The 21,118-nt window shown below is 55.4% G+C and overlaps 5 protein-coding genes across 5 annotated transcripts; 3 read left to right on the top strand and 2 right to left on the bottom strand.

Moving 5' to 3' along the window:
- Positions 1-1,757: 1,757 nt before the first annotated feature.
- J7T55_011870 (uncharacterized protein) lies at positions 1,758-3,917 on the bottom strand (the record flags this gene model as incomplete). The annotated part of the gene is made up of 2 exons (XM_053136699.1): positions 1,758-2,597; positions 3,018-3,917. The coding sequence occupies 2 exons, from the start codon at positions 3,915-3,917 to the stop codon at positions 1,758-1,760; spliced, it is 1,740 nt and encodes a 579-aa protein (XP_052999675.1).
- A 5,398-nt stretch (positions 3,918-9,315) lies between these two features.
- Positions 9,316-9,880, top strand: J7T55_011869 (LSM domain-containing protein; the record flags this gene model as incomplete). The annotated part of the gene is made up of 2 exons (XM_053136698.1): positions 9,316-9,565; positions 9,678-9,880. 2 exons carry the CDS (start codon positions 9,316-9,318, stop codon positions 9,878-9,880), a joined length of 453 nt encoding a protein of 150 aa, XP_052999674.1.
- Positions 9,881-10,962: 1,082 nt separating this feature from the next.
- J7T55_011868 (uncharacterized protein) lies at positions 10,963-14,258 on the bottom strand (the record flags this gene model as incomplete). The annotated part of the gene is made up of 3 exons (XM_053136697.1): positions 10,963-11,574; positions 11,910-13,947; positions 14,008-14,258. The coding sequence occupies 3 exons, from the start codon at positions 14,256-14,258 to the stop codon at positions 10,963-10,965; spliced, it is 2,901 nt and encodes a 966-aa protein (XP_052999673.1).
- A 1,751-nt stretch (positions 14,259-16,009) lies between these two features.
- Positions 16,010-17,611, top strand: J7T55_011867 (pre-mrna-splicing factor; the record flags this gene model as incomplete). Its single annotated transcript, XM_053136696.1, has 1 exon — positions 16,010-17,611. One exon carries the CDS (start codon positions 16,010-16,012, stop codon positions 17,609-17,611), a length of 1,602 nt encoding a protein of 533 aa, XP_052999672.1.
- Positions 17,612-18,056: 445 nt separating this feature from the next.
- J7T55_011866 (Sorting nexin-3) lies at positions 18,057-19,626 on the top strand (the record flags this gene model as incomplete). Its single annotated transcript, XM_053136695.1, has 6 exons — positions 18,057-18,112; positions 18,287-18,317; positions 18,437-18,787; positions 18,918-19,239; positions 19,331-19,355; positions 19,506-19,626. The coding sequence occupies 6 exons, from the start codon at positions 18,057-18,059 to the stop codon at positions 19,624-19,626; spliced, it is 906 nt and encodes a 301-aa protein (XP_052999671.1).
- Positions 19,627-21,118: the final 1,492 nt, after the last annotated feature.

Below are 21,118 nucleotides of genomic sequence, written 5' to 3'. Positions count from 1 at the left end.
GCGTCAGCCCTAGAGAGCACAAAGGTACGGGTCGCAACGTCATTGACTCCGGTCTAGGCACGTAATGAGGCTTCGAGGTCAGAGGCGCGAAGTGTACGCCAGTGAGAGAAGAGACAAGAGGTCTCCTGAACCTTGACCACGAACCCAGGTTCCCAAGGTTAGCATAAGGCAGCCACACCGATGAGAATAGCAAAGAGACCAAGAGGAAAGTGAAGAAGAGATCTTTTCAGGACAAGCACAATGTTCTAAATTAAATACACACCCTCTTTCCCGTGAGGATCTTCCAGTAGAGCCGATCAGCAACGGTAGTGTCCAGCACCACAAGCCACGAAGCCAGAGAAAGCCAACTGCTGATGGAGCTATCGCAAGAGCAGCCTCAGGCCAGGCGCGCAGCGGCTTAAGCAAGATAGGGGGAGAGGGGAAGGGGGACTTGGCGAAAGGGAAGTAGACTTCGCATGCTACAACCGGGACCCGGCGCTTGATACGAGTCGCCGACAGTGAGCAGCCCTCGATCATCGTCTCCGTGCGGCTGGAATCGCAGCGGCCCCCTATACCGCGAGGCTGCGCACTGCCACCAGGTGTCATTGGGGAATCAGTCTGGCCTGATCCACAATGTTAATATCACGCGAGCCACTTACCCGGCTTTCGCGATCAAACTGGCGCGCCTCCCACGACAACAGAGGTAATGAAGGGCTCGGCCATACACTCAACGCCTTTCCCTCAAGGAGGAGGAGACGAGTCAGCCTCGCCGGCATTTTGAGCTGGGAATCCACGTGGAAGTGAGGAGTGCTGTGGGCTGGCTACCTGGGCAAGTTGCACATCCTGAGAGATTGCTCACTCCGACCTGAGCACAACACCACTGCCTCTCAAGGATCCCACATCATCACGGACGTAATAAAACTCTATGTAGATTCTGCCACAATTGAGCGTAGACGGGGGTCAGCTTTCTTAGAAGGCACCCTACATTGATGAAAAACGCACCTGCTTAGCCTGGTCGAAGATGCTCAGGGGGCTTGAAAGTTGTGACATGCCCACTCCTTCACGCGTCACGTCCGGCCTGATGTTGGAATCCAGGAAGACTCATATACGGCGTAGCCATATGAACGCATGCAGGTCCTGTTTTGTAGTTCAACAATATCACTGGGCAGAGGAAAACAATAGGCCACTGACCCAATCCATTAAAGTGTGTACATGTTCAGTGCGCAAGCTTGCGCAATGCGCAGAGAAGCGGGTTGTGCATCATTTCTCATTCCTATGGCTTCTTACTCCCGAAGCCAGCCTTCTATCACCCATCTCGAGCGAGGTCACAACTAGGGCCTGCGAGAAATAACGTTCCCATATCTGGCCGTCCTCCAGATGACCGATGATATTTCAAACCAACACAGAACGTATATATATACACTCCCCCGGGGTCATGAATGCTAATCAACTACACATAGTCTATCCAGCCAGGAGTAGAGCGGGATCAGCTGATCGGCTGCCTACTTGTCCCTTATTTTTCCATCCAAGTTTTTGGGGTATCAATCAGCGGTGCCTCAGCCGTTTTGAGACCCTCTGCGCTGGCAGACCGGGTAGCCTATCTACTCTATATTTTGCGACCAAGTGGGTGGGGGTATCCAGCAGATGCAAACAAAAACACACAAGGGCGTTCGAAATAAGGCAAATCCTCTTTTTAACATTTTCCCCTCTTTTCCTTTCTTTTCGCCTTCTCTTCCCTGCGACTAACCTCCTACCCATCCATCCTACCCGCCAGCCTCTCACTCCCTCGGTACACTGTTACCCCTCAGCATAACCCTCTGAGAGTGATTCTGCTGCTGATGATGTTGATGCTGCTGATGGTGCTGCTCTCTTGCGTCGGCGCTAAGCGCCACATTCGCCATGTGACTCAGCCGGTAGTGGTCGACACGGTGGTCCGCCTGCGAAGATGATGGGCGGTGGTCGCGCAGTCCAAAATCCGTGACGCTGCTCCTCTCCTTGGTCCGCGTGTCACCCGTACCGCCGACGCTATTGCTGTGATTGACAGGCGCAAACGCCCTCGTCTCGTTGCCTAATGGCCGGTCCCCATAGCCGGAAGACGAGGGCGCAGCGGTGGCCGTGGTATTAATGGGCGGCAGCGACGGCGGGTCGGGCGAGTACCCGCCACCGCTTCGGCCCGATGTGTCGTCGCCTTCCGTGCCATCGCCCTCACCGCCGCTCGTTACTCCGCTGGCCCCGTTGCCGACCTCGCGTTTCAGCCAGTTGAGCTCGTCCTCCGAGATAGTCTTCCACCCGCACTTCGCATGCTTCTTGGTGCAGCCCTGGCAGGCCGTGAGGTGCTTTACGCACTGCACGCGCAGTCTGCGGCACCGGTCGCAGGGCGGGTAGATGGTGTCACCCTTAGTCAACTTCTCGATCCGCGCAGTCACAAGAGACCGGTGCGTGTCGGATGGGTCGTCAGACTGTATTGTTGAGGAGCGCTGTTGCTGCTGTTGCTGTTGCTGTTGTTGATGCTGTTGCTGGGGTTGTGATTGTGATTGTTCCGAAGCCCCCGGCGAGGGGCGCCCGCTTTGTGTGTGAATGGGCTGGATTGGCAGTTTGACGCTGGAGATCGGGGGTCCCTGTTGCTGAGTTTCTTAGCGATTGACGTCTTCTCAGATGGTGGTTGCGTCGACTGCTCGGTTGACAAAGGTGATCACATGGCGAGGTAGATGTATTGGTGAACAGGCAAACGGGAAGCAACACATGTCCGGCAATAAAGAATCACTCGTGGAGCAGCACCTCGCGAGACTTCTTCCCGCAAAGCATCACCTTGTGGAACAGCCAGCTACAAGACAGCCTCATACTAAGTGATCCTCCTTGCGATCATCTTGAATCTGAGTCCACAGGCGTAGCCTCTACTGGGTTGTCGTCCACAGGATCGTCTACGTCGGACCAAGAGGCAAGGCGGACGTGGATCCACACCATTGAACAGTGCGTGCTGTGTCGGTGGATTCTCCGCCGGAAAACGAGAGTGTACACGGGGTAGTATACTTGCTTACCTGTATGACGGGCGTCGTAGGCAGAGACACTGAGTTCTGAGCCGGGATCCTGGCGGAACCAGGCTGCGACTGAGAGGTGAATTGTTGAAGCAGGTCGGCGTGGAGGTCGTACGTAGAATTAGAGCGTGGAACTGCTTGTGGGTGGTTGACGGGTTGAAAGCCAGCGTGGTGAGTTGTAGGTGAGCGTACCGTGCGCCGGGAGTTAATGGCTGCCTTTCGGCCGCTGAGGTGGTAATTGAGTTGTCGCGCTTTGCGTGCCACCTCGTCGGCCTTCTTGATTAGGACTTGGAGTCTCTGTTCCATAATCTCCAGGGTGGCAAGCTCGGAATTTTCGTCTTCTTCCAGCGGCTGTAGAGGGGCCAAGTTGAACCTGTCCAGCGTTCCCGACATGATCAACCGCCAGTCATCCTCCGTGATCTCGACCTGGTTTCCCTTCAAGTAGAAGGAACAATAGCGGCCGCGGTCCGGACTAGAGGTGAGGGTGAATTCGCTGGGGCTGGCTTTGGCAAACTGGACGATATCTAGCCAGGTGACCGTATCCGAATTGTACGGATCTCTGCGGGTGGCTGTGATGGTGCCTTCAAAGAGCCCTTCCATAGCCTTGACCAGTCTCGGGCCTGTAAGTTTGGCGCCCAGATTCGCAGCCAAGCTCTCATGGCGACTCAGTACCCCTTCATAGTCCCCGATGAGGCCTAGCACATCCGAAAATACCTCGCCATCTCCCTGAATCAGTCTCAGTCTGGTTGAATTGGATCTGGCCAGGTAATTAATGTGCGCGCCGTTCCCAGACTGAGGAGGGGGTGGCTGAGGTATCCTGTCTTGAGACTGCTGGCCATTGTCGTCAGAATCGCGCTTCCGTTTGTGATGCTGGTCTGTCGCAAGGGGCTCCGGGTGTGCCATGCTGGGCAGCCCAGAGCACAACACCTCGCTGAGCCAAGTCAAAATCGCACGTGCTCGATCGGATCGGTAGGTGACAATATTTGGGATGGAGCAACATGAGTTGAGCGCTTCTCGTCAAGGCTGCTTCGCGCTCACACGACGGTCCCGCAGGAGGAAGGATTTCTGCAGGAGATTGTTCACCGTTGTCTGAGCGGAATGAGGCTGGCCAATGTCCTGAAGCGTGGTGGTTTGGGTTGGGGGTGAGAAGGGGGGGGGTGCCAGGTGGAGGAGCTGATGTTGAAGGTGACCACAAGTGACAAATAGAGCCGCAGCTATGACAGAAGGACTAAGCCACGCAATGCTGTCCCCAAAAGAGATTTGAACAATATTATCTCCAAGTCTATGAGGGTTGATGGCCCGGGAGAGGTTGTTATCCCAATTAACGGTCTGTATCGCAGCGAGGCGATAGACACATGCACAGCCCGGCCGGACAGCCAGGGATGTAGATCAACGAAATCGCTGTCTAATAGCCAAAACCAAAATGTCGCAAGAGTGCAGAGCGCGGGATCCGATCGGTTCCGGCCCAGGCTGGTTATTTTCAAGAGTCGAATTCCAGCTGTTTGGGGAAGATATGGGAGCTTCTGTGGCGGGTTCAAGGACCAGGGTGCTCCAATATGGAGGGTGGCATTGAAGTGTTGCTAGATGCGCCACAGTCGCAGGGAAAATAGCTGTCAGGCTTGGAGCTGATGGCAGGGGCGGCACCGTGTCGCGTAAAGAAAGTCGAGGTGATGTGACGAGGTTCGAGGTGGAGCGAAGTGAGGCAAAGCAAAGTAAAGCGATGTGAGGTCAAGTAAGGTGAGATGGGATGAGATGGAAGAGGTGAGACGTTGGCGCGTGTGTGCGGGTTGGGTTGCGGGTTGCGGGTTGCGGGTTGCGCAAAAGTAAGAGCGAGTGCGAGTGAAAGTGAGAGCAAGAACGAATGCGCCTGGACTTGGCCGGCCGCAGGTGTGCAGAGAGGTGCAGAGAGGCAGAGACTGGTTGCAGGAGCTCGGCTCGGCGCAAGGCACAGGCAAGGCAGGGCGCGACGGGGCGAGGAGGAACAAGACGCCAAGAGTCCACACTGGGTCAGTGAATCATGTTCGTTTGTGCGCTATCCGGCCCTCCTTTTTCCCACTGTCATCAGTGTCTCGTGTGTTTTGGAGACGTAGCGGACAGCAGCAGCAGGCGCCCTGTGTGTGGAGCTAAGCCGGGCGAGGACGAGACAAGGTACTTTGAACGCGTCTGCTTCTTGTTCCTGTTGAAGGCTGCAGCACATGCCAGGGGGTTTGGGTTAGTCCAGTTTACTTCTTCTGTCTGTCTGCTTGTCTGCCTCTCTGTGTGTCTGTCTATCCGCCCGCGTGCCGATGTGAACGACTTTGACGTGCATTGGTGATTTGTGGGGAGTCTGGCCGTGTGGGAGGAGTGCAACTTGGGGGGTCCCACACACCTACAGCAGACAGCAGGGACGACGCCGTCTACTGTGTGTGCAGACGGGGGGAGGGAAGGGGGGAGGGATTAGGGAATGGTACATGTGGGTGGGCGTGGGCGTGGGGCCGGCCACATGTACAATGCACATATGTAGACTATGTGTGTTTGTGGGTGTGCGTGCGTGTGTGCGCGTGTACATGTATCTATGTGGGTATGATTGGTATGAGATATGTGTGATAGGTGTACTTACCTGAGGTCAGATCTGTAGGCTTGCTATGTCATGTATGTCTTGTCCTGGTAGCGAGATGCACGGCGCGCGGTGGTAGGGCGGATGGACTCTCGAGAGGCCGGAGGGCGGGCGGAGTGGGACGGAGGAGGAGGTCTGGTGAGAGGAAGTGTGTATCCGACTGTCTGTCTGTATGTCCGTCTGTCTCTACCTAGGTGTGGAAAAAAGTGAAACAGAGGTGGTGGAGGAAAGGGGAGCAGAGATCGAGATCCAGGCACAAGGTCTGAGACGGATGGACGCTGGCTTGTATTGTAGATGGTTCTTGGCTTGGTCGTCGTGGGTTCGTCATGGCCCACCCAGGGTAGGGTATGTGTGGTATGTATGGTATATTCTGTGACCATCGACTTCCGTCCCGTACAGACAGACGTACCTATGTTCCTTTTCCTCTGTTTGTCCCCCCCCTCCACGTCAACTCGACACCTGCACCTCCAACCACGCCCGCGCCCAAGCCTGCAGCCTGCCACGCCCACGCTTTCGGCTCTTCTGAGTTAGCACCTCGCCGCCCCACGCAAACGCCACACAATGAAATTCCTCCGCCGTATCCCGGGGACAACAACGCCGTGATGTCGGTCACAAGGGGTGGCAGCGAAGGGTCAATTGGGAGGGAGGAAAGCTATGACTGTATGATGATGGCGAGCTGCGTTGGTCGAGCCGGACGTGGCCATGCTTTTGATGGGCACTGCTTCTTGCTATTATCTATTATCTCTCCTCAAGTAGACTATCAAATCAACACAGACACAGACACAGACGGTGACAGTGACAGTGACACACAGACACGGACACAGATTGCTGCGTGTTCTGTCCTGTCGCCAAGTCCCCAATTCCCCCATTTCCCCCAAAAGTCGCCTCCTGCCCGCCCCTCGAGTTTCCGCCCCTCTGCCTTGCCTTGTTTTTCTAGAACCATAGAATGGAAGCCTCCTCCTCCCCAGCTCGCCCCAGCTCGCCCCAGCTGCCCCCAACCTGGGAAACCTTGGACGCACGGCGGGCATGTCCCCTGCCAGGGGCCTCCTTGCAGCAGGCTGCATTCGGAAACAGAGCGCTGGCCCTCTGTTGGGGGCCCCTTCGCCCACCCCTGCGCTGTGTCTGTGTCTGGCTGCATGTGCGTGTGCGTTTGCTGTTTGGCTGTGCACCAGGTTTTGCCAGTGTCGAGTCCCCAGTAGTCAAAAACTCTGCATCGTACGAGAAATCCGTCGGATCGAAGCGGTCGCCTTCGCAAAGTCGCAACCAGATTCGCGGCGCCCCCAGGGCGGCGCCGCGATCGACAAGCCCAAGTCTGTGTTTCCGCCTCTGCTGCCCGGTGATGTCGAAATCGAACCACTTTGTCCCCTCTGGCGGCAGGGGCCCTTGTCTACGGGGGTCCTACGGCCAGAACGGGGGGGCTCCCAAGCGGCACAAAAAGTAATGTTTACGGGTCCCCTCTGGTCCAACTCCGTTTGCTGTGCTCCGTCCAACCCAACCACCACCCAAATCCTCCCCCCCTACCCCCTCACCCCTCCCCCTATAGGCCACTCATGGTCCGCTAATCCACGCATCACATAATACACGCCTAGGTAGGTACATGTAACCATGTACATACTGCAGTCTACATCCACGCATCCGCTGGGGCGGGAGCTAAGGCCTCTTCCGCCCCGGTCATCCACTTCGTCCACCTCATTCTACATCGTCCACATTTATTGTGTCTGTTTCACTGATGACAGACACCAACTGCCACCGCCCACCGCCCACCACTCCCCAGCTCCCATACCTGCACCTGTCCCTTTCTGGCACAACATTGAGAAAAGGTTGTCTCCGTATGTGCTGTGGCGCGTCAACACGATGTGATGGGATCGATGGCGTCCAGGCCTGTGCAGCTCGAACGTGCCACCCACCCCCTTCGTCTTCGGTTCCGGCACGGCACAACACAAACCTCCCCAACATGTCTGCTCTGCGCTCTGCACACGTCTAACAGTACCAAACTCTCACACACACACTCACACACACATATATATACATTGCATGTTAATGTCCTGTTACCAAGTTCTTGCACTCAGCTGAACCTTGTCACCCTCCGTGCTCCCACCACCCCAGTGCCCCCCAGTCCCCCTGAGCCGAGCCTAATACTACTCTGGATGACCACCAACATCCAGGAACTCACAGGCACTTGCCTACCGCCAAATCTTCGGAGCAAGTCCCATCCCCGTCTAAATCAAACCCCGGCAAACCCCGGAGGAATTCTCTGAGCTTGTGTCAGCCCATCTGGACCCCTATGACGTCTGTCTTCCCCAATTCCCTGGGGTTCATCTCAAAATAAGGTTGACATCTGTGGCGAGGGCGATTACTCCTCCCCCCGGATACCGCAGATAACACAGCGGCAGCCGGTCTGTTGTAGCCTGCCACCCCTCCCAGCTATACGTACAGACGACAGCCCAGCAGCCCCAGCAGCGGCATGACATCCCGCGGCCAATGGGCTCCTGTCTGGGCCGCCCGCGGTGTCGCATCCACCAGTGTTTGTCCCTGCCCGCTGGGCGTGGGAGGCGAGATGCGGCCCGAGGACGTGCAGCCGGGCGCGATGCCCTCTCCTGGTTCCTCCCACTCTCAAATACTGGTATAGGATGCCAGACTGACTCAGGACCCTGACTCCCCTGACGGGCCTGACGAGATTGCCGCCAAGTTAGTGATGTCACCATCTGCGAACTACTATACTCTCCTCCGTCTTGTTAGCCCCTATCCATGTCTCATGCCTACTGCATCTGTGTGGTAGACAATCATCAATATCATCGTGAAATTCTGGCTTGAACATCCGATGTTTGCGCAGAGTTCAGACAAGCAGGCACTGTACCATCCAGGGAGTATCACGAGTGCTCGCTCAGTTGCAGTTGACGCGTAAAACTGAGAGACCTCATCTGCCGCCTGTCGTCCTTCCTACAGTATTCCCTTTGATTAAAAATGTCGGGCGGTTGGACATATCGGCGGGCCTCATTTCCTAACTTGGCAAAAGAAACTACGTCGGTCGACGAGAATACTCGTACTCGGATTAGGCGCCATGAGGTGCCGAGGAAATATTATTATCGATGAAGTCAATAACATGCTATTTGAATTCCCGTGGTTTCACATCACATTTTGCATCTTCAGTCACCAATATGTCATCCCCTCCGCCGTGCTAACTTCGGACTGACTTTTGAGCCAAAACCTGGTTTGACCCTTGCCAGCCTTACGAAGGCCGGTATCCCCGGCCCTGCAATGTACCAAGACGAGATGTCGTGGTCATTTTTGAAGTTAGTCGTGATAGGGGGAGGGAATCTTTGTACCGTACCAAAGTACCCAAGCTGCCAAGCAGCCGCCTCCAAGGGTTACACCCGGGGGCAGGCCCCCCAACACCGGAGCCAACCCCCCGCCTGTGCGCAAACCCGCCTCACTAATGGGAACCCTGGCCGTCCGTCCCAAAGCTGAAGCTCTGCTCGCCTTGCTGTGCCGAGCTCCCAGCGCCTGGGAAACTCTTCGCCGCCCTGTCCCGTCACCTTCCCAAACCCCTCCAACGCCACCTGCAACATCGCCCTTCCCCCTGCCTCACATTTCCCACAACACACGAAACGAACGCGTTACCCTTTAACCCGACCGTCTGTTCATTTTCTTTTTTTTCGCCACCATCACGCGACCCCCCCACACACACCACCAACTCCAATCGCAATGGCAGACAGGGGATCTCACCGCGGCGGAGGCGGCCGGGGAGGAGGTAACTTCCGCGGGCGCGGCGGAGGACGCGGCGGTGGAGGGCGCGGTGGAGGTGGTGGCCACGGCGGCCATCACCAGAGCAGCAACCAGCACGGCGGCGGCGGCGAGGGCGGCGGCGAGTCGAGGCCCAAGAAGGAGAACATCCTCGACCTGTCAAAGTACAGCGACAAGCAGATCACCGTCAAGTTCAGCGGCGGTCGAGAAGGTGCGTCACCCCCAGCTTTACCTCCCTCCCTCCCCCATGGCCCAATGAGCTAGCTCTCCGTGTCTTTTGGGGGCACCTTGATGTGCTGACAGATGCGCGTGCAAATAAACAGTCACCGGCGTCCTCAAAGGCTACGACCCACTCATGAACCTGGTCCTCGACGAGGCCAAGGAGACGATGCGCGACGACGAGGGCAAGGAGACCACGCGGCCCCTGGGCCTGACCGTCGCCCGCGGCACCCTGATCGTGCTGATCAGCCCCGTCGACGGCAGCGAGGAGATAGCGAACCCGTTCGCCCCGGCCGAGGACGACTGAGCGAGTGTGCCTGCCTGCCCCCGGAGCGGCAAACATACGACAAAAGTCTGACATGGAGCAAAGCGAGCAGCACCAGCACGTCCCGAGTGGACAAGACAGCTGCGGCAGGGATGGACTGAGCTGAGGTTCTGACAAAGAAGAGAACGTTATCAGCAATCGGGCGGGGTGGAGGAAAAATTGGATATGCGCCGTGGTGGCGGGTCGCGCAGTCTGGCATCTCTGGGCACACCGGAGGCAATATAGCATCGGAAATCCTCAAAAAGGGCATGGTTCAGATACGGCAGCATCGACCAGGAACCAAGGATGCGGAAAAGTGCGTTGACAGATACCCAAAACAAATAAAAGAGAAAAACCGTCAGCAATTCATGTTCTCGGTTCTGGTCCTTGCTCCCAGTGTTGCTGACGAGCGTTTGCTGCATCAATACCAACCAAGGCAACCCGGAAGCAGAGGCTTTCGATCTCATAAACTAAATGTAGAAAAAGGAACCTCGTCGGTCCGCATTGCCATTGAGCACTGGCTGGCAGTGTAGATGAGCCACGTAGAGAGCCTGTTTGATATGACTAACACGAAATCCCGCCTGAAGTCCTCCACTTACGATTAAATCAAAGTTGATAGCGACGCTGAGGCCCGTATAGATACGATGAACCTACCGACATATAAGCCTTAATATAAACATCAACCTAAATGCACGGGCAAATCTGTTGTCTGCTGCGCAGGGGGGGCGGGGATTCCTAGGAGCGGCTTGTATTTGCTCTTGGTATTGCGTTTAGCCATTGGTTGATAGCTTGTATGTGGTGATCAGGATGCAGATCGACTTATCACGCTTGCCCTCGGCATCAAACTTTAGAGAACATCCCCAGCTCAACGAAGTGCCCTAGCTTGTTTTGCCACGTACCTTGAGCCCCACTTATCTTTTATCACTTGGCCCAAAACAAAATAGGATATTTGGATGGTATCTTGCACCGTTTTCCCTCCTTCTACCAAAAATGACATAGGAACAGTTAAACAGCGTCGAGAGAGGCAAGGGGCCAGAGAGACGAGTAGGAAGAGGGCAAGAGGAAAGAGAGGCTGCCCGTCAACGCTATGAAGACGCCGAGCTGGCCTCCTTGCTGGCCTCCTTCTTCTCGCTGGCAGGCTTCGCAGCCTTGGCCTTGGCCTCGTGGTCGCCCTCAACACTCTCCTTCGCAGGCGGGACCACCTCCTCCTCGCCGGCAGCCTTCTGCTTCTGCGCCGTCTGCGTGTCGACGCCCTCAACGTCCGGGTGCGGCGGGGCCACCGCCACCGGCTCCCCGGCTTCTCCGCCGAGCGGCGCCTCGAACTCGTTGCCGTCGGCGTCCACCATGCGCGTCCTTGTCTCGTACCGCGTCTTGAACTCGACCTTGCCCTCCAGCGACTTCACCTGCTCCTCGTTAAGTATGTTGCCGTCCTGGTCGCGGTACTCGATCCGCTCCTCGCGCTTCACCAGCCGCTGGCCCGGCGGGGCCGGTGCTCCGCTGATGCCCGCTGCGTCACCCTTGAAGAATTCCTCCTTGTCATGGATCGGCTTCTGCGCCTGCTCCTGCTGCAGTTGCTCCTGCTGCTTGCCGGCTGGCGGCGGGACCGCAGCTGCCTCTGGCGCCTTGGAGCTCGGCACCGAGTTCTTGGACGTTGCGGACGCTGCTGGGACTCCTCCGATAGTGTTGTACTGCGAGTACTATTACGTGAAAAGTGTACAACGTTAGTTACTGAGCTACTAAGTCAACGTTGGATGCCCATCTTCATTACAATAACTGGGAGCAATTGCTGCCTTGCCGTCTATGAAGTAGACTTCCAGGTCTGCTAAGCTATGCTGCCAAAGGCCTTCTTGGGTAGCCTTCATATTCGCCACAAGGCTTCAGGGTTCGCAAAATTGTGTGCAAGCAATTTGCGAAACACCATACGGCACTTGCTACGCCATCCTTGCACTTGTCCTTTGTTGTATGTCTATCCTTTTTGAGACAATTGTCTCTCAGGTACCTGTTCTGGGGGAGAACCAGAAAAAGAACTTACGTCGTTGTAAAACGTGTTACAATCGAAGTCCCATGAGTCGAAAAGCTTCACGCGCTTGCACTCCGATTTCGTCCAAGTATTTCCGTATGCGAGAGGTGCGTAGATCATGAACACGGCGGCAGACAGGACCAAGAAGCTCGTGGTTGTCGTCTTGTTGATGATTGAGTTCTCTCGGATGCCCAGAGCCGCGACTCGAGCTGTCAGAAAGTCGAATGTCTGGCACAAAGCGATGACGGCGAAAGTCAGAGCCGGGAAGTAGTGGTGAAGGAAGAGCTGACGCTGCATCAGGTAGAAGGGGAAGTAGTGGAACGCCCAACCGAGCACAGACATTCCAATCTCGTAGTCGAAACGTTTGAACGTGACATTATCGTAGTCCTTGTAGCTCCGCTGCCACCTGAGGACAGCGACGCCCTTGAAGAGGACGTACACAACGATAGCCAGGGTGGAACTCCACCAGACTATTGGATTGCCGATGAGGTAGATCTGGCGGTGGTCTTTGCCCCAGAAGTTGATACCTCGCTTGAGAATTGGCCACGAGTTAGGGCGAGAGTCCCAAGCATGCGACTCGACCAGGCCGGCGTTGGTCCTCCACATCACCTGTTGGAGCTCCCAGAACTTGCCAAAGAAGCCGGGGTTCTGGTAGTTCACCTTCTCGGCGTCGGCACCGAGAACTGGGTGCTCGTTGTATTCAACGTACCATAGGCTGTTGGGAAGCGTGCCACCCTTGGCACAGGTGACTTCTTGTTGCTCGGAGGCCCAATCAGGCAACTTGACCTTGTGCGAGAACAGGACACAGCCAGTCATGATGTGGACCAGCTTGAACTTTGTCTCGATCGTACGCACTCGCTCTTGAGCAACGCCGGACTTAGACTGCTTCCCAACAATCTCGACTCGGAAGTAGTCGTTCGCATCGCCCTCAAATCCCTCGTACCCATATGCAGAAACTTCGTTTTGCCAGTCCTGTTCGGTGACCGGGGGCCTCACGTCGTGGGAGTGCAGACGGCGATGTGTGTTGAAGTGGTATAGGCGGAGAACATCGCCGCTCTTAATGAATGTCGGCTCCAACTTGTCCCAGGCATCCGTCCCGTTGATGGGTTCGCCGTTGATGTTCAGTGGTTGAGTCTGATTCTCGAGCAGCCACAAATTGTTTTCATCCTTGTGAGGGTATAGCGTGATCTGTTGCTGCTTGCTACCAGTAGGGTACATCAGAGGGTGAGAGTGAAGGTAGCCTCCTTGGGTGTTCACATGGCGAATAGAGACTCTGCTGCCCATGAGAACATCGGCGGGAACATCCTGCATGCTCTTCGAATTCAGTGTGGACTGGAACTCGGAGCTCATGAAACCATCGCCCTCGCCAGGGTTGACAAGGCAGACGAAGTGGATGGCAAACATGGACAGGTAGAAGGTGGCCGGGATAACAATCAGGCAGAAGAAGCGGGCCATGAAGTGCTTAAACCAGATCCGGGCCGTGACGGTCTTGGTGTCACCAAGCAGGACCCAGAGCTGGACCAGTGTCAAGCTTCCAACCCAAGCAATCGTGAAGAGACCGACCCATTTGATACTGATGGTTGCGCCGAGGCCGAGGCCGGTCATGGCGAGCCAGAACCACCAGCTGGGCTGGAAAGCCCGGGTAGGGCCCAGTTCGTGCTGATTGGTGAACGAGAGGAAAGCCATGGTCGTGAAGGCCGTTGCAAGGACCAGAGGCGAGTCGAGAAGGATCAGACGGGCCTGAGTAAGGAGACCATTCTCGAAGATGATCAAGCCAGCTCCCATGGCCGAGGTAAACGTCCGGCAGCCAGCGGCCTTCAGGGTGAGGAACACGACAGGAACCAGGAGGATACCACAGATGGCGGGGAACATCCGCATGGCAACATATGGGACACCGGGCTCGACATAGTCCTTCCCAATCTCCTTGAAGTCGAAGTCGCCATTGAAGCCAGCAAGCCAGCCGAAGAGTGTGATGAGGAGTTTGGCCAGAGGAGGGTGGACGTCCATGAAGAACTTGCCCTTGATATATTTCGAAGCGAAGCCGCCGAAGCTGGAGAGATATCGAATTAGTTATCTATGTGCAACTCGAATGGAGCACAAGGCTACATACTGGACCTCGTCGAATACAACACTGCTGGGCTGGTAGATTCGGAAGAGACGAACGATCGCGCCGAGGATCGTCGCGCCGAGCATGACCTGGTAGTCGGAAACAGGAAGGAGGAAAACGTCATTGTCGTCAACACCCTCGGAGGTATAGTCGTTAGGTTTCCGTGCCTGGGTCCTAGGTTTCACATGGTTCTGGTGGGGGAGGGGAGAAGGTGGCCTCGCCGTTTGCGCTTGCGCGCCAACTGTGCGCGCCATGGTGTTAAAATATCAAGATTCGAGGCTGGCGGGTTGCTCTTGTGATCGAAGAAGAAGCAGCCCTTTGCCTTTTGAAGTCGATATCGCGTACGATTCAGGTCGCCAGGGTCGATATGCGCAGGGGGAAGGATGCTGGGAATGGATTACGGAAACGATCGTCGAGAAGTGAAGGTTATTAGAAGGAGGTCGTCGTCATGGGGCACAGGCGACGGACAGAAGAAAGAAGAGAAAGAGGCTGCGTGCTTAGGGTCGAGGACAAGAGGTTCGGGAATGGCTTGTCCTTCCTGTCGCCTAAACTGACGATGCAGTCAGTAGAATGGCCTCTTGTTCGAAGGTGGCAGAAGAAGTTCGTGAATGGGGAAAAGGGGGATCGAGAATAAGATGCCTGCGTGCGTTGCGTAGGAGCTTAGGTAGCATTGTACGAGCTGACCTGGCCTCTAAACTTTCGGCCACTAGGGTCCCTTGGTCCCAGCTCTCCGCCCCAGGCTAGGCAGGGATGTTCTCAGCCAAGGGAGATTCAATTTGACACATGCTTTTGAAGATCTTCCGATACACCCATCCCTTGGCACTCGTTTGTTTCCTCCCTAGGACATCTAGAAACATAATTGACTTTGGAGAAGCTTCATCTGGTCTTTATGGGGGTGACTGCTCTCCTTCAAATCACTCTGGCCGGACGGAGAAGACAGCTTACTGTCTGACTGCACCCGCTGACGCGCCAATATGGTACCACTCGAGAGTGCCACGCAACTTGAAGATGATGCGACAGCTACTGTGGACACGACAGCGGTGGGTCGATACGCAGAGGATTAATCGGCAGCTGTGCCGCCTCAAGACACCACAGGGAAAGTAGAGTCGCCATATGCATCCCGTTGCCTCAACATATACCTGAGGCGGGTGTCATCATGCACATCTCTTCTCGGCTCGAGCTCGAAAGAATCTATAATCAACACGCAGCACAGACTATTGTGCCATCAAATTAGACATGGCACGGACTTGTACTAAATTCGGGTTGACAGCGCGTGGTCACGGTGAATTGACAGTTAGGACCACCTTTCCATTCCAGCTTAGGAGCAATAGACGCTCTGGCCTGGACGTACCACAGTGGACGGGCATCCTTCACCTTGTCATACCTGTTGCTGTTTGCTTGGAGATTGGTCCCACGTTGAGGAACCGGGGCTTACGACAGGTGGTGGCCATCGAATGCCATCCACCCAAATTGAAACGTAATTTTATTCTGTGCAAGTATATGAGATATTTGTGTCTCATGCATTCGCTTGGTGCTGTGAAGTTCGTAGCGTGACGTTGTGTTGTATTTGCGGCAGAAGGACGGAGTGGACACACCGAATACAACGCCCTGGCATGTGTCGACGGGCCTTGTGTTGGGCTTGCTCACCAAGGCTTCCGTGAGCTGAAGGGGGATGTGACTGACGAAAATTTCGAAAAAGAATATCCAAATAATAAATTGTGCTGCCAGATTGCTTTCGAGATAGAATGAAGTCTACATACCTGCTAACCTTCTTAGGTATATCAAAGTCTCATCTTTGGGGTGGTGTAATTACGAGGCGCCCCTCGTGTCCTCCCTGCTAAGGCCTTTTCTACACCACCCCCAGACGACCAGCGCGCTAACTTTTTTGGCCAAGCGAGCCAAGCACTGAGCACCCATCTCTGGTCTCTGTGCACGGCTGCCTCGAAAACACACGACCTACCTACACAACCCGCATCGCAGTGGGCCATCGCGTACATCTTCGACCATGGCCACTCCCAACGGCGATGCAGTTGCGGCTGCGGCCGCCGAGCTCGACAAGCTCAAGCCACCACCAGGCATCGTCGTTCCTCCACCTGGCGAGATTCGTGAAGCCATTGAGAAGACTGCTGGCTTCGTAGCCCGACGTGGAGTAAGTTTCGAGGAACGAATCCGCGAGAGCCATGGAGCCAACCCCAAATTTAGCTTCTTGAATGGCCAAGCCGACCCCTATAACGCCTGGTACGAGTGGCGCAAGGAACAGTACAAAGCTGGCAACGTCACGGCCCACGCCGCCGGTCGCGTCGGTGAGGACCTTGCGACACCTGCCAAGGCGGAACCCAAGGGGCCACCAAAACCGCCCGACTTCCAGTTCTCTGCCCGCATGCCGCGCATCAATCAGAAGGACTTGGAAATTCTCCGATTGACGGCCCTCTTCGTCGCCAGGAATGGGCGCCAGTTCATGACGACCTTGGCACAGCGCGAAGGCGGCAATCCGCAATTCCAGTTCTTGATCCAGAACCACACTTTCCACAACTACTTCCAGCACATGATCGACCAGTACTCAATATTTCTTCGGGAGGGTGGCAGTACTGGCGAGGGCACAAAGGCTCAACAGGAGCGCATGGAGGAACTGCAGCGGACCGTCGATGACAAGTACCATGTGCTTGCGAGGGCCCGGCAGAGGGCAGAGTGGGCGAAGTATCAGGAAGCCGAGAGGATAAGGAAAGAGGAGGAAGAGGAGGAGGAGAAGCTCGAGTTTGCCCGAATCGACTGGAACGACTTCGTGGTCGTCGAAACCATTGTTTTCACCGAGTCCGACGACCAGGCCAACCTCCCTCCTCCCACTTCGCTGAACGATCTACAGTATGCCTCATTGGAGGAGAAGAACAACGTTGCTATCAGCTCCAACCTCCGCCTTGAGGAGGCCTTCCCCTTCGACGACCACACTTTCACGCCCGCAGCCCAGCAAACACTGCCTGTCCACCCCTCCCCAGCGGCTCAGGCGACACCCACACAGTTTCAATCTCCTATGCACCCGCCCTCTCCTGCCGTGCGTGCCAGATCTGCACAGGAGGAGGAAGAAGCTCAAAGGATCCAGGAGCGGGAGCAAGCACGGGCCCGCATGCAACAAGCTCAAGCAGAAGCCAGGGGAGGCCCTGCCCAGGTCAAAATCAGAGAGACACCTGTTCCCAGAGCTGCGGCACGGAACGCAAACAAAGTGGGAGCACAAATGGCAATTTGCCCGAATTGCAAGCAGCAGATACCACTCAACGAGCTGCAAGAGCACATGCGCATCGAGCTCCTGGACCCACGGTGGAAGGAGCAGAAAGCCAAGGCGGATTCGCGCTATGCTACAACAAATCTATCCACGGTGGACGTGGCCAACAACCTCAAGCGGCTGGCAAGTCAGCGCAGTGATGTCTTCGATGGCGTGACTGGACTGCCAGTCTCTGAAGAAGAGGCAGCCCGGCGGAAGAAGGTCGCAGTCAACGCTTTTGATGGCAATCCTGATGGGAAGAGCCAGGCTCACATGAACCACCTGCAGTCAGTCAACGTGGAGGAGCAGATCAGGGCCATCCACCAGAAATTCGCAGGGGAGAAGAGATGAGGGAAGTCAACGGATCTGTCAGATGAAGACGCTGTTAAGTTCCAGGCACATCATACCGGCCGCTATGTCCTTATATCGAGAGCACCCGAACCGGGCGGTCCCATGAGTGGTCGTAGCACGGTTTGCGCAGAAGGGACAGGCGTTAGGATGCTAGGTGAGACATAATTACTTACGATTTGTGTGTTTGTCAAAGCTTATACCAACCAAATGGAGCAGGTTGTTGACGCGCCACTGTCTCCATTGTGCCGTGAGATCATGTCAGAAGAACTGGAGTCATGTTCTTCCGCCTGGATGAGCGTATATAAGCACCAAATTGTGTGACGTTGATCTGGTTGTCGTTTGTGTGAACCTCAAGCCAGTCAAAGCAAGAGGCAGCTATGCCACAGTAGGAGCCGAGGGGCCAAGACTAAAAGTATACATACACATATCAGCCGCAATATTTCTCATGGGCAGCATGGACCTGGCACACGGCGACACGAGGCCTGTGACCAGCTCCACTCCGTAGCTTCGTGCCCTTTTGAGAGTAAATATCTGTCTTGACCCAACAAGACCGACGTTGCTCTTTTTTAGAAAAAGAAAACCATTGGAAATCATAGTACCATGGAGTGATCCAGCACGTGCGCATTGTAAAGAATCAGATGTGAAGTGACGCAGCTGATGCAGCTGATGCGGCAGCGCCAAGAATTTCCTCCCCCCGAAGCTCGAAGTAAGAGCTCAAGGTGCCATCCAAGGCTGCCCCGCGCTTATACGAGCACCTTCCAATTAATGGAGAAAGCCATCCCCACCTTGACTCTATAGCTTGGCTGGTGCTGTTGTCGCTTTCAGCCGAGCCCAACCTCCTCTCACATCATTACCCACCCCGCGACCAAACAAGCTACCCCCGCGTGGTCCAGGTCGCAGACTGCGGGCCTCATACACAGCAAACACCCAAGCGATCCTTGCAATACCGTCAAAACGGCTTCGAACGGCGACGACGCCCCGCGCGCCGATGGCGCTGCGGCACCGGCGAACCAGGCGCCGCCCCTCTCTCCCACCTCTCCTGGCCCGACGACACCCAAGGGGCCCATCTCCCGCTTCCAGAAACCCATAATGCAGTCCATGTCCAGTCTGCCAGACACTCGCCAGCAGTCGTTTGACGAGATCTACGGCCCGCCCGAGAACTTCCTCGAGATCGAGGTGGGTGGTCTGCCCCATCCGGGTGCCTGGCTTCGTCATGCCATGTCGTGTGACTTTGTTGCACGATTCTGCGAAGCACACACGCCACGCGACCCAAACAAGATGCTGACTTTTGTTCGTCGAAACCCAGGTCCGCAACCCCCGAACACACGGCATCGGCCGCTCCATGTACACCGACTACGAGATCGTCTGCCGGACCAACATCCCCGCCTTCAAGCTGCGGCAGAGCACTGTGCGCCGCAGGTACTCCGACTTCGAGTACTTCCGGGACATCCTGGAGCGGGAGAGCGCGCGTGTCACGATACCACCCCTGCCCGGAAAGGTGTTCACGAACCGGTTCAGCGACGACGTGATCGAGGGCAGGAGGGCGGGGCTGGAGAAGTTCCTCAAGATCGTCGTGGGCCACCCGCTGCTGCAGACCGGAAGCAAGGTCCTAGCGGCTTTTGTACAAGGTAAGCTGTGTCTTGGGGCTCTTGAGACGTCGCTCAGGCGCACGCGTGCTGGAAGAAAGCAGGAGAAAGTGGCTGACATTGTGGCCCATAGATCCAAACTGGGATCGCAACGCGTGGTGACTTCCAAAAATGTTCGCTCGTTTGACTGCAGGGTCCTCCTCTTCCTCTTCTTCTACTTTCCCCGCCAACATCCACAACAATAACAACAGCAATCTTTACTCTCCCCCCTCTTCCTCGAACAACCGTCAACATCAACAACCTCGCAGGCCCAGAAAACTGCGGAAACGACCTCCCAGGGGCTGGGCCGAGCACCAGGCCCTCTTCAAGCTTGCGGACGATGATGAGAATCAAGACACCATAGGAAACATGGCCAGGGGCTTACGGTGATGAGGCGTATGGGTGGGTGCGTATCGGACAGTGGCGCAGATTGGTGACGAGACATGGGGCCTAGCAGGGGAATGCCCATTGCAATTTTTTCTGTTGACGATCCTTTCGGCATTGAAGCTTTGTTTTATGATATACCACACCTTTTCCCATTGTTTCTCGTGTGTGTATGGAGTTGCCTACTATTTTCCGGGATGGCTAACTCGCGGCTCAATGCTCTTGACTGACCAAAAGCTTTGCAGCACTCAGCTCATGATAAGGATGAAATTGGAATTTTGTATCCTGCTTTATTCTTCTGAATTGTTGCACTGTATAAGGCTAATTCCACAGTCTTGTGATTGAGTGGGTAGGAGATGCTGGATATGCATCGAAGCATACTCGGCATTGTAAAGTCAAATGTGGCGATCCATATCAGGAGCAAATGATAGTATGAAAAGTCATTTCCGTCGGGGACACTGTTGCGAAGCTTGCGTAGTCTCAGTTTGAGGCACGCTGCATCAGAATTACTTACCAATTCCAGGAGACGGGGCCTGCTTAGGAAGATGAGTCCGATATTTGAGCGGATTGCCAATATGGATTAAATATGCTCACACGAGATCTGAATGAAGGCAATCCTACCGTAATGCTACGCGAACTGCATGAAATTGTCCAATCGCCTGTTACCAACAACAGAGTGCTAGTGTGGTAGATTTGTTGCAGGTGCCCACTGCATCTGTACATGTCAAAATTCAAGGACGCGGATGCATTATCACAACCACTTGAGAAGTACATAACCGCAGTTTCCAGCGCGCATGAAGCCGGGGCAACCAAGTGGCGGGCTCGACGGTGGTCGCATGAGGTGATCCAAAGCTTTCAGAAGCTGACTTCTTCTCTATCGAGTGACATAGGCAGCTCAGTGAATACATGAATGACGTGCGGAAGATACATAGCCTCCCCCATCAAAAAGATTTGGTGAGTCCGGCCCGGATGCAAAAGCTATGCGCCAGCCCGGAGTCGAACCGGGGGCCCATCGATGGCAACGATGGATTTTACCGCTAAACCACTGGCGCCTTTGTTGAAGATGAGGCGAAAAGGGGTGCTCAGAAAGTTGTTGCAGAAAAAAATTCGACGGCGGAGTTCTAGACTCGGTTGGGTTGGAGGGTGGGTCCGCCCGGGAGCGGAGGGTGGTTTCGGATGATGGTGGCAGTATACGAAGCGTGATCGACTTAGATGGACTCCAAGACCAGCATCCAGGCACGGAAACACACGAGTTGTGTTGCCCGGCATTGTCCAGGTAGTACTAATCTTGTGGGCCATAGAACTGTCCCAAGCATTCGCTCAGACACCAAGCGTGTATTTCAGAGGCGTACATTCTGTTTACGACAAATGTGGTGTACTGGAATTCCAAACATGATTTTGCCCTGATGAAAGCGGATCGCTTTTGGTTCTTTGAAAATTGAGAGACGTCATGTGTAGCTGACGGCGAGTCGGGACGGTCAGATGTTATCGATGTCAA

The sequence above is a fragment of the Diaporthe amygdali genome (genome assembly GCF_026229845.1).
Source record: "Diaporthe amygdali strain CAA958 chromosome Unknown NODE_2_length_3802984_cov_64_841326, whole genome shotgun sequence".
In the NCBI taxonomy this organism is placed as follows: Eukaryota; Fungi; Ascomycota; class Sordariomycetes; order Diaporthales; family Diaporthaceae; genus Diaporthe; species Diaporthe amygdali.
Note: the sequence above shows the minus strand (reverse complement) of the source record. Positions and strands in the feature narration are given on the sequence as shown.